At 41.2% G+C, this 16,165-nt stretch overlaps 1 protein-coding gene across 1 annotated transcript in view; it reads left to right on the top strand.

Moving 5' to 3' along the window:
- SPTLC2 (serine palmitoyltransferase long chain base subunit 2) overlaps positions 1-16,165 on the top strand; it is a 105,007-nt gene that overhangs the window by 31,422 nt on the left and 57,420 nt on the right. The window contains exons 3-5 of the mRNA XM_025392626.1: positions 5,438-5,592; positions 7,985-8,133; positions 13,378-13,502. Coding sequence (XP_025248411.1) covers positions 5,438-5,592; positions 7,985-8,133; positions 13,378-13,502 — 429 coding nt within the window. The remainder of the gene's footprint in view (positions 1-5,437; positions 5,593-7,984; positions 8,134-13,377; positions 13,503-16,165) is intronic.

Below are 16,165 nucleotides of genomic sequence, written 5' to 3'. Positions count from 1 at the left end.
ACTCATGTATATTATATTAAACAATATAGGATATTTTCTAGAAGGCTCACCTTAAATAGGCTTAACTAGTAAAGAATATTTATTGGCTTGTTATTGAGATGTCCCCAGACTACTTTTGGTGAGGTCTTCATCAGTCTCTAAGCAGCAAATCCAAGAGTTGAAATTGTTCTCTTCAGTTGAGAAGGCTCTTAAGTGAGGAGTGTTTCAAGCCCAGTGATACAGCATTTAGTCGCAAGTAGGTGTTGTTTTTCCTCCACTTACATGTGCTAGGATATGGGATTTGTGAGGATCTTCAGGAAGAATGTTTATGAGTATATCCTTAAGGCTGCTTGAACTTGACTTTATCGTTGTCACTCCCTTATCAGTTAGGTATTTGCTCCTTCTCTGGACAAACACGCTTTTATAGTACTTACTATACTGTATTTATTTGTGTGTTTCTCCACTACACTTAAGAGTTCTTAGGGAGTGTAGAGGTTGTTCTTACTCATTTTTATTCCCAGTGCCCAGTTTAGTGCCTGGAAGGTACTGCTCAGTAAATGTTTGTTCAGCGACTGAGTATTAGGTCAATGATGATGAGTAAGCCTTAACTAAAGTCACTTCACAGTGACCAAACTGAGGAGGAGGAAAAGAGTGGTGGAGATGGGGGAATGAGGGTTGGAATCATGGGGGTATTACTCTGCAGAGAGAACTGTCTTATTCTTTAATGTATCCTGAAAGTCTAGCATACAATCCGGTATGTATCAAGTACTCAGTAAAATATATTTGAATGAATGAATGAAAAGATACCCGCGCCCCCCCCTCCCCCCCCAGTTTAACTGTGGTCTTAGAATATTTGAAGTTAACCTGATCTTTTTGGAAATACACTCCCATTGCCTAGAACTGGAACTGCAAGTAGTGACGCCTCCCCCTCCTTTTTCTCATGGCTAAGCTATGGGGAGTTTGGTTTGCTGCCCTTCGCGTCTTTTTTAAAATTATTTATTTATTTAAGTATTTATTTATTTATTATTGAGACAGCTTTTCACTCTGTTACCCAGGCTAAAGGGCAGTGGTCCGATCTTGGCTCACTACAACCCCAACCTCCTGAGCTCAAGTGATCCATCCACCTCAGCCTCCTGAGTTGCTGGGCCTACAGGCACGTGCCACCACACCTGGCTAATTTTTGTATTTTTTGTAGTGACAGAGTTTCGCTACATTGCCCAGGCTGGTCTCAAACTCCTAGGCTCAAGCGATCCATCTGCCTTGGCCTCCCAGAGTGCTGGGATTACAGCATGAGCCACTGCACCCAGCCATGCCCATCAGATCTTTCTGCTGAACCTACTGACTGAGATCAGAGCTACCACCCTGGAGCTTAGCTAAGGAGTAAAGGGGAGCGGAGACTTCGGCCATGAGTCCCTCTCTCCTGCCATTCTATGCCACCTGCTTTTGGTCTCTAACATCCCTCATTGTGACAGCTTCTCCTCCTTTACCCTGTGCTAACGTGACTTATATCATTTGTTAAGGAGAGATGGAAATGCGTGACCATGACAGGCACAATTCTTTGTTCAGGAAATTGGAACCCATGGCTTCCTTCCTAACCCCAGACAACTGTGCCTCTGGTTTTCTTTGTTTAGCTCAAGGCTGAGGGGTGAAGCTCTACTTCATTCGGTCCTGCAGCCTTTTCTCTATCTTGGGGTTTGATAACCCCTCTGGCATTTGGAGCAGACTCTAAGATTTTTCTGTTTTGTATAGTAAAAACAAAAAAATATTGCTTTTGTTGCTAAATAGAACTTTGTCTGTAAGGAAATATTTCTCTTAATATTGGAGTTAATACTTCGAACATTAATGTGCAGTGTTTAGAAAGGTTATAAAGAAATGAGATCAGCCACACGCCGTGGCTCACGCCCATAATCCCAACACTTTGGGAGGCTGAGGCAGGCGGATCCTTTGAGGTCAGGAGTTCAAGACCAGCCTGACCAACATGGTGAAGCCCTGTCTCTACTAAAAAATACAAAAATTAGCCGGGTGTGGTGGCGGGCACTTGTAATCTCAGCTACTTGGGAGGCTGAGACAGGAGAATCACTTGAACCCAGGAGGCGGAGGTTGCAGTGAGCCGAGATCACACCATTGCACTCCAGCCTGGGTGACAGAGAGCGACTCTGTCTCAAAAAAAAAAAACAAAACAAAAACAAAAACAGAGAGAGATGAGATAATCAGTACTGCCATTTCCTTCGTTAGAAGGATTAGTACTGTTACCCTTTTTGATGTGAATGAAAAGGACTGAAGACTACTTTTTGTTTTTTTTCCTTTGGGAAATAAATGCATGGGTAATAACAGCCAAAGAAAAAGTTTTAATTAGAATTGGATATCTCTATTCCTATTTTAATTCAACCAGTATATTGTTGGAAGGCTATCAAAACAGACATACCATTTAAATGAAAAATTTCCAATTGTGATAGACATGTTATTTATGGATATTTTCTGTCCTGAGGAAAATTAACTATTAGAACCAGTTGTAAGAGAGATGGCGGCTGGGCGTGGTGGCTCACATCTGTAATCCCAGCACTTTGGGAGGCTGAGGTGGGTAGATCGCCTGAGGTCAGGAGTTTGAGAGTGTCCTGGCCAACATAGTGAAACCCCGTCTTTACTAAAAATACAAAAAATTAGCGGGGCATGGTGGCGGGCACCTATAATCCCAGCTACTCAGGAAACTGAGGCAGGAGAATAGCTTGAACCTGGGAGGCAGAGGTTGCAGTGAGCCGAGATCCCACCATTACACTCCAGCCTGGGCAACAAGAGCGAAACTCTGCCTCAAAAAAAAAAAAAAAAAAAAGAGAGAGAGATGGTATCAGGTACTGCAGATTCTTAGAGTAGCTTCTGACTTTGCTCGGCCTTATTTATAAGATTTATCTACTGGGAGGCTCATTTAGTAGGCACTTGAGAGTCTGGTGTCATAGAAAGTGGTTAATTTCAGAGTTGTATGTAGCCTTCTTTAGCAATGAAAATCTTTTACAGAATAAGACTTAAGCTTTTTCAATGTTTTTGACTAATTTAGTTAACAGGTTAATTTATATTGGCACCAAGCCTAGATCTGATGGCTGTAAACTCAGTAGTTGGCTGATACAGTAAAACTGTAGTTTCGTTTTCTTGTTTGGTTTCCCCTTTACATTCAAGAGTTTAAGTAGATCTCGTGTGGTCTGGTCACATGTGTTCTGAGTAGTGGTCATACCATACCAGGCATAGCATTTCTTCTCCACTGTGACTTGATTTTTTACAGACTTAAGTTTTATTTTAGTACAACTTAATCTCTCAGAGCCTGTAAGTTCCTGAGCATAGGAATTCATTTTGGGAATGTGTTTTCTTTTCTTTCTTTTAAAATTTTTTTTTGTAGAGACAGGGTCCCACTATGTTGCCCAGGCTGATCTTGAACTCTTGGACTCAAGTGATCCTCCTGCCTTAGCCTCCCCAAGTGTTGGGATTATAGGCGTGAGCCACTGTGTCCTGCCTTCTTTTCTTTTTGAGACAGGCTCTCGCTCAGTTGCACAGACGGAGTGCAGTGGTATAGTCACAGCTCACTGTCACTTCAGATTCCGGGCCACAAGCGATCCTTCCACCTTAGCTTCCCGAAGTGTTGGGATTACAGGCATGAACCATTGTACCTGGCCTCTTTTTTTCCTTTCTTTCTTTTTAAAAAAATTTCTTTCTGAAGAGAAAAGAACCTAAGGTGGGTGGCTTCCTATAACCCTTTTTTTTTTTTTGAGATGGAGTCTCACTCTGTTGCCCAGGCTAGAGTACAGTGACCACGGCCCACTGCAACTTCCGCCTCCCGGGTTCAAGCGATTCTCCTGCCTCAAGCCTCCCGAGTATTTGGAATTACAGGCCCACGCCACCATGCCCAGCTAATTTTTGTATTTTTAGTGGGGACGGGGTTTCGCCATGTTGGTCAGGCTGGTCTTGAACTCCTTAGACTTCAAGTGATGCGCCCGCCCACCTGCCTCAGCCTCCCAAAGTGCTGGGATTACAGGCGTGAGCCACCACACCTGGCCCCTATATCCTATTTTATAGTGTTTCTTGTTTATTATTTTATCTTTGGATTTGTTTCATTTTGATCCTTGACGATATGCAAAGGATGGAATCTCAATTTGGGAATTATTTTTCTTGGTTGAAATTGGAATTATAGTGGTTTTTAGGGCATTTCTCCTAATCTTTTAATGTGGGGGGAGGCTTGTGGGGAGGGAGGAGTGGTCTTTTTGAGATTGTTAGGAAGGGAAACCATTTAATGACAGAATGGTACATCTACATTTTATTTTTATGAGGACTACTTTGTTAATTTACATTCATTTGCTCTACATTCATGAAGTCAGTTGTTTGAAACCATATAATGTATGTCAGCTATCAAAGTTAAGTGACTTTTATCTGATAAGAGTTGTGTTAAACAGAGAATTGATGCCTTTCCAGATGTTTTCGTGATACATCAGGGTTTTTGTTGTTGTTGTTTTTGTTTTGAGATGGGGTCTCTGTTATCCAGCCTGTAGTACAGAGGTGCCATCATAGCTCACTGAAGCCCCAACCTGCTGGGCTCAAGGGATCCTCAGGCCTCAGCCTCTCTAGTAGCTGGGACTACAGGTGCACTGCACCTGGCTAATTTTTGTTGTTGTTGTTGTTGTTGTTGTTGTTTTGAGATGGAGTCTTGCTCTGTCGCCCAGGCTGGAGTGCAGTGGCCGGATCTCGGCTCACTACAAGCTCCGCCTCCCGGATTCATGCCATTCTCCTGCCTCAGCCTCCCGAGTAGCTGGGACTACAGGCGCCCGCCACCTGGCCCGGCTAGTTTTTTGTATTTTTTAGTAGAGACGGGGTTTCCCCAGGTTAGCCAGGATGGTCTCGATCTCCTGACCTCGTGATCCACCCGTCTCGGCCTCCCAAAGTGCTGGGATTACAGGCTTGAGCCACTGCGCCCGGCCACCTGGCTAATTTTTAAAATGATTTTGTTGAGACAGGGTCTTGCTATGTTGCCTAGGCTTGTCCCAAACTCCAGAGCTCAAGCAATCCTCCTGCATTGGCTTTCTAAAGTCCTGGGATTACAGGTGTGAGCCACCAAGCCTATCCTGATTTAGGAGTTAATTAAATATAAGTGGCCTCTCATTCTCAGGTGCTCTTACAGTATGAAAATGGAAGTTGTAAAGATTGTTTTTAAAGTAACTCAGTGGAATGATAGACAGTGGAGACTCAGAAGGGTGAGGGAGTGAGGGTGGATGATGAGAAATTACTTAATGGGTACCATGTGTGTTATTTGAGTGATTGATACTCTAAAAGCCCTGACTTGTCCATTACACAATCTCGAACATAATGAAATTGCTCTTGTGCCCCATAAATTTACATAAAGAAAAAGTCATGTCATCTGTTAAAAATTTTTAATAAAGTAACTCAGGTAAATTTATGGTATGTCACCATTTCTTGGCAGGACTTTGTGTCATTGTATCAAGATTTTGAAAACTTTTATACAAGGAACCTGTACATGAGAATAAGAGACAACTGGAATCGGCCAATCTGTAGTGTGCCTGGAGCCAGGGTGGACATCATGGAGAGACAGTCTCATGATTATAACTGGTCCTTCAAGTGAGTCTTGGTTGGGAAATTATTTCTTGACAACAACTACAAAAGGGTTTCTTCATTTGAGAAAATATGTTATTGTAAATTGAGTATTCTCTCAAAATAGGAGTAGCAGCTGAGGATACAGTACGATTGGTTTCCTTATTCTTCATTGTTGAGCTTTTAAAGATACATCTTTCTATTACATTTGATACTGTGTTGGATTATAGTTCAGAACAAAATTTGGCTTATTTATGTATGTATGTATATTTTTGAGACGGAGTTTTGTTCTGTCGCCCAGGCTGGTTGGAGTGCAGTGGTGTGATCTCATCTCACTGCAACCTCCGCCTCCCAGGTTCAAGCAATTCTCATGCCTCAGCCTCCCAAGGAGCTGGGACTACAGGCACACATCATCACACCTGGCTAATTTTTGTATTTTTTTTAGTAGAGATGGGGTTTCACTATGTTGGCCAGGCTGGTCTTGAACGCCTGACCTCAAGTGATCCGTTCCTCTCAGCCTCCCAAAGTGCTGGGATTACAGGTGTGAGCCACCGCGCCTTTCTTGGCTTATTTATTTTTAAAAATAACTCCTGTTGATAATAAATAGTGTACAAAAGCTTAGTCTGTTTTATTTTTGGTCTTTTTTTTTTTTTAAAAAAAGGAAGAAAAGCTCTCCTTTCCATTATGCCACTTATCAGAATTAAGTATCTGAATTTATTTCTGGATATTTTGATTTTTCAAATGATTAAGGATGATATGTGGAGTGTTTTTACTTAAATGGATTGAATGGTTTGGAAAACTTTTTGTATTTTTAACATTGTATTGGTTTGTTTGTTTATTTATTTGAGTCGGAGTCTCACTTTGTTGCCTAGGCCAGAGTGCAGTGTCACGATCTCAGCTCACTGCAACCTCCACCTCCCAAGTTCAAGTGATTCTCCCACCTCAGCCTCCCTAGTAGCTGGGACTACAGAGATGCACCACCACGCTCAGCTACTTTTTGTATTTTTAGTAGAGACGAGGTTTCACCATGTTGGCCAGGCTGGTCTCGAACTCCTGGCCTCAAGTGATCTGTCCACCTTGGCCTCCCAAAGTGCTGGGATTACAGGTGTGAGGCACTGTGTCTGGCCTTAACATTGTATTGTTTAGATTGCACAAGTATTACATGATTGAATTGCCATTATAAAAAAAAGATAAATAATACAGATAAACTGTTAGTTCCCATGACAGCTAACCCCATTTCCTCTGCACGTCCACCCCCTTGCAGATCCTCCTTCACTCCCCAGAGGTGACTGTTGTTATCACTTTATTTTGTATTGTTTTTTGTATTGTTTTTCAAGATCTTTTCTGTGGGGATAGAGTGACACTCTATGTCAAAAAACAAAAATTTATTTTACAGCTTGCCTTCTTTTTTTTTTTTTTTTTTTTGAGACAGAGTCTCGCTCTGTCGCCCAGGCTGGAGTGCAGTGGTGCCATCTCAGCTCACTGCAAGCTCTGCCTCCTGGGTTCATGCCATTCTCCTGCCTCAGCCTCCCGACTAGCTGAGACTACAGGCGCCCATCACCACACCCAGCTAATTTTTTGTGTTTTTTTAGTAGAGACAGGGTTTCCCCATGTTAGCCAGGATGGTCTCAATCTCCTGACTGCGTGATCCGCCCGCCTTGGCTTCCCAAAGTGCTGGGATTACAGGCGTGAGCCACCGTGCCCGGCCTACACCTTGCCTTCTTAGCTTGGTCACATATTGGTGACACCCCTTCTCATGTGTATATTCACAGCACGTTTACTATTTGCAATGACTACATCGTATTTTACAGTATAGATGTGCCATGGTGCGACAGGTTGGGCTGTATTAATAATCTCAGAATCTCAGGGAATTAAAACAGTGACAGTTTATCCTTGTCCATACTTCATGTTCATCCTAGATCGGTGGGGCCCCTGAACCATTTAGTCCTTAGGGGCCCAGGCTGCCTCAGCTTCCATTGTATGAAATGTCACTGGTCCCTGTACCTGGGAACAGATGTGGGAAATTGTGCAGTGACTCTCAAAGGATCCTCATGTGTATATATGATCATGTACGGGAGTCACTGAGCCAGAGTATGTATATCTTTTAATGGATAAGTACTGCCAGACTGCCCTTCAAAGAACGAACAAGAGAAAACCTGATATTCTTATGTACAGTGTCCTGTAAGATAAGTGACTGTCCTGGCCAACACTGGATATCATTAGTATTAAAATCTTTATCACTATTAATGAATGAAAATTGGTTATTTTAACTTCCATTTCCATAATTGGTAGTGTGTTTGAGATTTTTTTATATAGACTTTGTTCTCTCTGCTTCCTTTTGTGTTACCAGTGGATTTGCTATTACATTTAAGTACTTTTTTGCTCATGAGTTTCATTGTTTTATGCTGTTGATACACAGGTATACAGGGAATATAATAAAAGGTGTTATAAACATGGGTTCCTATAACTATCTTGGATTTGCACGGAATACTGGATCATGTCAAGAAGCAGCCGCCAAAATCCTAGAGGAATATGGAGTTGGAGTGTGCAGTACTCGGCAGGAAATTGGTAAGTGAAAGCTATATTTGGCCAGCTGCTGTTTTTGACCTCGTTTTAGTCAGGAACAAATAATAGTGATATTGACCTAAAGTATTAAGTATCCACACTTTGTCATGTCATTTAGATAAGGTGAAGAATGGTTTGTTTTTCTGAAGTGTGATGGATGATTTTAATGCTTTCAACACATTTGGAGATGTGTTTATCTTTCCCAATGTGTTATACTTATAGATTATCCCTCGAAAAGTCCTGCCACTGTTTGTTTCATTTATAACTTTGATGTTGATTTCATTGGCTTTTGCAAATGTTAGTGGTTAAGAGTGCCACTTATTAGGATGTTGGGCATATGAGAGTTAATCTGCTTTCATACTGGTAAATTGGGGCTAATAATAATTGCTGCCTGATAGAGCTCTTTTAAGACTTACGTAAGCTAATCCATGTAGAGCACTTGGAACATAGTAGACAATAAATATAAACTCTTTTTATTATTGTTTTAAATTTATAAAATATAGAAGAGTAATAGCTTTATATAAAGAGATTCAATTTATTTTACTTCAGAGGAAGATTTCAGATTTTTCTAATTTGTTTCAGAGAACTGATAACCCTAGAAGTTACGAAAACTTTCCAAATACCTATTACTGTGAATATCCCTAAGCACAGTAGATTGAAAGGACAATTCATTGTTAGTTATTTCTCAGGGTTCTAGGGATTGGCAAGCATAGTTGGGTGGTTCTTACCCAAGGTTCCTCTCACGGTTCACTCAGTGGTGGCTGTATGGCTGGAGACATATGAAGCCTTCTTCGTTCACTTGTTTCACCTAGGCTGGGGTGGCTGGAGCTCTGTGTGGCCTCTCCGTGTTTCTTACTTGGGCTTCTTCATACCATGGTGGTCTTGGAGAGTTGTTCATCATGCATGGCAGCAGCCCTCTAGAGCAAGCGTGCAAAGATACCTGACTGAGGCCAGGCACGGAGGCTCATGCCTATAATCCCAGCACTTTGTGAGGCCAAGATAGGAAGATCAGCTGAGGCCAGGAGTCCGAGACCAGTCTGAGCAACATAGTGAGACCTGGTCTCTACAAAAAATAAAGATAAAGTAGCTGAACATAGTGGCCCACGCCTGTGATCCTAGCCACTCAGGAGGCTGAGGCTGGAGCATCCCTTGAGCCAAGGAGTTTGAGGCTGCAGTGAGCTGTGATCGTGCCACTGCACCCTAGCCTGTGACAGAGTGAGACATTGTGTCAAAACAACAAAAACAAGGAGCCCTAGTTAAAAGCTGGAAGGCTTTTCAGGCACTAGCTGTACAGGTCCAGAATATCGCTTATGCCTCTTCCTGTTGGTCAAAGTGTCACTAAGGTCAGCCCAGATTCAAGGGTTGTGGGGATTGCCCTCCTCCAACTCCGAATGGGAAGAGTAACAAAGAATTTGCATCCTTATTTAATCTTCCACAGCAACTCTGTCAACTCAGGAAATTTAAAACAAAATGAAGAAAGGAAAAATAAAATTGTGCAGATTTTTATATCTATTTATTTAAATAGATAGATACATGGATTTATAGATAGATAGATGCAGGGTCTCTGTTGCCCAGGCTGGAGTGCAGTGGTGCAATCATAGCTCACTTCAGCCTCAAACTTCTGTACTCCAGCCATCCTCCCACCTCAGCCTCCTAAGTAGTTAGGACTATAGGTGCACCCCACCATGCCCAGCTGATTTTTTAAATGTAATTTTTGTAGAGCTGGGGATCTCTTTCAAGAGGCTATGTTCCCCAGGGTATTCTTGAAATCCTGGCCTCAGGTGATTCTCCTAACTCAGCCTTCCAAAGCACTGGGATTATAAGTGTGAATCACCATGCCTGGCCCCACCATCTGTTTTTAAATATTTTCATTCCTCCTAAAAGAAACCCTATACTCAGTAGCATTCATTGGATACTGTTTCCCTTCCCCCTACAAGTCCTTGGCAACCAGTAGTCTACTTTTTGTCTTTGTAGATTTGCCTATTTTGGACATTAAATATAAAAGGAATTCTATAACATTTGGTCTTTTCTGTCTGGCTTCCTTCACTAGCACAGTATTTTCAAATTCATCCATGTTGTAGCATCTAACAGCACTCCATTCTTTTCTATGACTGAATAATAATCCTTTGTGTGAGGGTGCCACATCTTGTTTATCCACTTATCACTTGATGGTCATTTGAGTTGTTTCTGCTTTTTGGCTATTGTCAACATTGCTGCTGTGAACGTGGGTGTACAAGTTTTTGTATGATGTATTTTTGTTTCTCTTGGGTTTATACTTACTAGCGAAATTGCTAGGTCATATGGTAACTCTGTGTTTGACCTTTTGAGGAATTGCTAAACTGTTTTCCAAAGAGACTGCACTGTTTTACAATCTCTCCATCAATGCGTGAGGGTTCCTGCTCATTTTTATATCGTCTTCCCGTCATCTTGTATGTAGCCCAGCTTTAACCCTTGCTTACTTTGCTGCCTGTTCCCTCCAGTTTTTAAACTTCTCTAGGGTTCCATACAGTGAATTTACTTGGTTTTCAAAGAATTCCACTCTATAAGGGCATAGATATGACCTTCTTCTAACTCTGTCATTTTCCAGTTGTATTAGTTTCCTGTGGCTGCTGTAACAAAATATCAGAAACAGAGTGACTTAAAACAAAAAAAAGTCTTGTCTCATAATTCTGTGGGTTATAGGTTTGGGGTCTAGGTGTCAGCAGGGCCATGCTCTCTGACGCTCTGGAGAATCCTTCCTAGCTTCTGGTGTTGCCAGCAATCGATGACGTTCCCTGGCTTATAGTGCATCACCCCACCACATGGCTGTCTTCCTGTGTGTCAAACATTGTCGTCTTCTGGTTGGGCACAGTGGCTCATGCCTGTCATCCTGGCATTTTGGGAGGCTGAGGCGGGTGGATCACTTGAGGTCAGGAGTTCAAGACCAGCCTAGCCAACGTGGTGAAACCCTGTCTTTACTAAAAATACAAACATTAGCCGGGCATGATGGAAGGTGCACGCCTGTAATTCCAACTACTTGGGAGGCTGAGGCACGAGAATCACTTGAACCTGTGAGGCAGAGGTTGCAATGAGCCGAGATCACACCACTGCACTCCACCTGGGCAACAGAGTGAGACTCTGTCTCAAGAAAAAAAAACAAAAAAACAGCATTGTCGTTTTCTGTGTTCCTTCTGTGCATGTCTATCTCTGTGTCCAAATTTCCCCTTTCTATAAAGACATTAGCATCCCCCTAATGGCCTCATTTTAATTTGATTACCGCTGGAATGTCCCAGTTTTCAAAGAAGGTCACATTCTTCTGGGAATGAGGACTTCAAAATATCTTTCTGATGGGACACAATTGAACCCATAACACTATCCTTCTATATATTTTCCATTTTCATTAATTGTGTTCAGAATTATAGATGTCCACTAATTAATAAAAAATTGAGCTTTTTGCTTTTATTTCTTGGTTATCCAGCTGTTTTGTGATGATTTTCAAGAGGAAGATGGGAGTAGAACATTTTTATTTCCCCCATCTTTAAAACGGAGTTTCTAACTGGCACTCCAGAAATGACAAGCCTTTTGATCTAATCCTGTGGTTAAAGGAGCATTGTGCAGTGATGACATATAGTAAGGATACCTTATACCTTTATGGCATTTTATATTTTATAAAGTACTCGGCTGGGTGCGGTGGCTCACGCCTGTAATCCCAACACTTTGGGAGGCCGAGGTGGGTAGATCTCTTGAGGTCAGGAGTTCGAGACCAGCCTGGCCAACATGGTGAAACCGTGTCTCTACTAAAAATACAAAATAGCCGGGCGTGGTGGCGTGCATCTGTAATCCCAGCTACTTGGGAGGCTGAGGCAGGAGAATCGCTTGAACCCAGGAGGCAGAGGTTGCAGTGAGCTGAGATTGCGCCACTGCACTCCAGCCTGGGCAACAGAGCGAGACTCTGTCTCAAAAAAAAAAAAAAAAAGCTCAAACATGTTATCTCTTTTGATCCTCACAACAATGTCATTAGGTAGATAGGGCAAATTATTACTGCTATTTAGAAGTATTTAGCTCAGAGACTTCCTAAGGGCTTTTGATTAAGCAAGCCGTAAGGACACATAGCATCCAAGTTTAGCAGTCTTCTTTCCCAGCGTCTTTTCTCTCTGTAATATCATTTAGTCCTTAAAGATTTGAGTACCAATATAAAATTGCAGTACAAATTTACCAGTCAGTTCACAGTGAGGGAAGAAATTTTTTTTTTTTTTTTTTTTTTTTGAGTCAGAGTCTCTCTCTTTTGCCTAGGCTGGAGTGCAGTGGCACGATGTCAGCTCATTGCAGCCTCTGCCTCCCAGGTTCAAGTGATGCTCCTGCCTCAGTGCCCGAGTAGCTGGGATTACAGGCACCAGCACCACGCCCAGCTAATTTTTGTATTTTGAGTAGAGATAAGGATTCGCCATGTTGACCAGGCTGGTCTTGAACTCCTGACCTTAGGCAATCCGCCCTCCTCGACGTCCCAAAGTGCTGGAATTGCAGGCGTGAGCCACTGCACCCTGCCGGGAAGAAACGTTTTTACCTATCTCTTGCTGTATAAAAGCCATCTCAAAACTTCGTGGTTTAAAACAGCAACAGATTTATTTGCTCATGATTCTGCAATTTAGGGAGGGCTCAATGTTATCTTAGCTCCCTGTGGTATTGGGTAGGCAGTTACGACTGTGTACAGAGGATCCAAGATGTCTAAACTCACATGTTTGACACCTCAGCTGGGTGGCAGGAAGGGCTAAAGGCTGGCTGGGCATCTCTGTTTCTCTTTCTCTCTCTGTCTCCCCCTCTCCTTACGTCTTTCTCTCCTCCTTCCATAGTCTCTTATCCTCCAGTTCCCACCCCCCGCCCATGTTCTGTTTCTGCAACAGGCCAGTTAGATTGTTTTATGTAGCAGCTGACTTCAAAAGTATAAAAGCAGATTTTGCTAGGCCTCCTGAGGCCTAAACCTGGAACTAGTATGCACAAACAGGAATGGGAGAAATTATTGGCAACCCCCTTTGGGGAGATTCCACTGCAGGTGCTGAATCAGATTTTATTCAACTATTGTGTTCTTTATGAGCGCATATTATTCTTCACAATATTTTGAAGAATATTACTCTTCATAATATTGACTCCTTCATAGATCTTAGTCTGAAAAGGACACAACACATACACTATGATTTCTTTCAATAAAGTGATGAGTAATTCTTAAATTCAGGATTTTGTGATACTGACTTTCTTAACTTCTTCACACAGGAAACCTGGACAAGCATGAAGAACTAGAGGAGCTTGTAGCAAGGTTCTTAGGAGTAGAAGCTGCTATGGCGTATGGCATGGGATTTGCAACGAATTCAATGAACATTCCTGCTCTTGTTGGCAAAGTAAGACACTGTCATTTATGAAAACTCACTCATGTATATCTTCTTTTGTTTTGAAAAGCATTCAGAGTGAGCTAAAAGCTGTTGTAAACTTTAGACTAAACATAGTTGAGCCAAAGATATCTCTACCACAAATTGTTTTTCTTTCTTTTTTTTTTTTTTTTGAGATGGAGTCTTGTTTTTTCGCCCAGGCTGGAGTGCAGTGGTGCCATCTCAGCTCACTGCAACCTCAGTCTGTCAGGTTCAAGCGATTCTTCTGCCTCAGCCTCCCAAGTAGCTGGGACTACAGGTGTGTGCCACCACGCCTAGCTAATTTTTTGTATTTTTAGCAGAGGCGGCATTTCACCACGTTGGCAAGCCTGGGCAACATAGTGAGGCCTCATCTCTATTTTATTTTTTAAATGAAAAACAATTTGTGGCTAGGCGCAGTGGCTCACACCTGTCGTCCCAGTGCTTTGGGAGGCCGAGGTGGGCGGATCAACTGAGGTCAGGAGTTTGAGACCAGCCTGTGTTTATATATTTACATATACGTATAATATACATATTATATATGATATATATAATATACATATATGGTGATATACATAGTATATATGATATACGTATTACATATGCATATTTTTTATATATATCCCCAAGTGGGTAGCGCGTGTGAGAGGGCACAATCTGTATGTAAATGTAAATTATGTCTCAGCAGATTGGTGCTCTCATCCTGAAAGGCCCTTTGAGGTTATTTATTTTCATGTTTAACATGACATCTAGGAATGGTATATTGAAAGTACGGTGGATTAACTCAAGCAGGAGAATTGAGTTTTTGTTTTTTGGTTGTTTATATGGTCACTCTTAGCTGTGTGACTGTGAGCATGTCAAATAATCTTTCTGATCCTCCACATTTCTTTTGTAAAATGAGGTGGTTGAGCTAGATTAACTCTAAAGTCCTTTTTAGTTATGCAGTGTATGGGTCTGTAAAGCACAGGTGGGACAAATAGAAAACAAACAGCAAGATAGGAGATTTAAACCCATCTGTATTGATAAACATTAAATATAAATGGTTTATACATTCCAAGGAGAAGACAAAGATTGTCAGATAAAATTAAGTAGGTTTCCTAATATAAAATAGCAACTTATGTTAAATATGAAGACACAGGTTGAAAGGAAAAGGATAGAAAAATATACAGCATGCAAATAGTAATCAGAAGAAATTTGAAGTGCCTGTATTAATATAAACAAAGATTTCAGAGCAAGAACTATTCTGGTGATAAAGAGGAACATTGTGTAATGATTAAGGAATTAATTCATCAAGAGAATGTAATTTTAAATGTATAGGTGCTTATCCCGTTTATGCCTAATGTTCCATTATTGGAACGCTAAGCATGTGGGAGTTATTTATATCGTGCTGCTCAAGGTCATCGCCAAGGTCTGATTTTGCAATTCAAAAAATTGTAACCTCTGGCATAAATGGTTTATGAACAGAGCTTCAAAGTACATGAAGCAGAAATTGATGAAACTAAAAGAAGTAAACAAATAGAAAATTGTAATTACAGACATTAACCCCTCTCTCTCTTTTTTTTTTTATTTTTATTTTTATTTTTTGAGACAGAGTCTTGCTCTGTCGCCCAGGCTGGAGTGCAGTGGCGTGATTTCGGCTCACTGCAAGCTCTGCCTCCCGGGTTCACGCCATTCTCCTGCCTTAGTCTCCCAAGTAGCTGGGACTACAGGCGCCCGCCACCACGCCTGGCTAATTTTTTGTATTTTTAGTAGAGACGGGGTTTCACCGTGTTAGCCAGGATGGTCTCAATCTCCTGACCTCATGATCTGCCCACGTTGGCCTCCCAAAGTGCCGGGATTACAGGTGTGAGCCACTGCGCCCGGCCCTAACCCCCCTCTCTCTTAATTGACAGAAGAATGAAACAGAAAATCAGTAATGATAATAGAACATTTGGAAAACACTGTCAATCAGTTGACCTAGTTGAGAGTCTTGAAACACTTCACTCAACAACAGCAAAACATGTACTACCAAAGACCATCTTCTAGGCCATTAAGCCAGTTTTAGTAAATTTTAAAGTATTAAAATTATTTAAAGTATGTTCTGTGATCACAGTGGAATTTAAATGAGAAATTAATAACACAAAAAGATACCTGGAAAATCTTTGAATATTTGAAAATTAAACAACATACTTGTAAATAACACATGGGCCAGAGAAGAAAAAACAACGGAGAATAAAAATATTTTGAACTAAATGGAAATGTAACCTATTACAATTTGTTGGATGAAGCTAAAGCAATGCTCAGATGGAAATGTATAGCATTAAATATTTATACAGGTTGAGCATCCCTAATCCCAAAATCTGAAATCTAAAATGTTTCAAACTCATAAATATTTTGAGTGTCATCATGACAGCTCAAAGAAAATGCTTAGGGGTGCTAAAGCAGTAAATATAATGCAAATAATCCAAAATCCACAAAAATCTGAACTCTGAAACACATCTGATCCCAAGCATTTTGAATAAGGGATATTCAACCTGTATTAGAAAAAAGTAAAGCTTGTAGCTTAAAAAATTAGGAAAAGAAGAACAAATTGAACCCAAACTAAGCAGAAAGAAGAATATAATGAAGATAAATGTAAAAATCAATGAATTAGAAAATAGATAATAGGGAAATTAGTG

The sequence above is a fragment of the Theropithecus gelada genome, chromosome 7b (assembly GCF_003255815.1).
Source record: "Theropithecus gelada isolate Dixy chromosome 7b, Tgel_1.0, whole genome shotgun sequence".
Taxonomy (NCBI): domain Eukaryota; kingdom Metazoa; phylum Chordata; class Mammalia; order Primates; family Cercopithecidae; genus Theropithecus; species Theropithecus gelada.
Note: the sequence above shows the minus strand (reverse complement) of the source record. Positions and strands in the feature narration are given on the sequence as shown.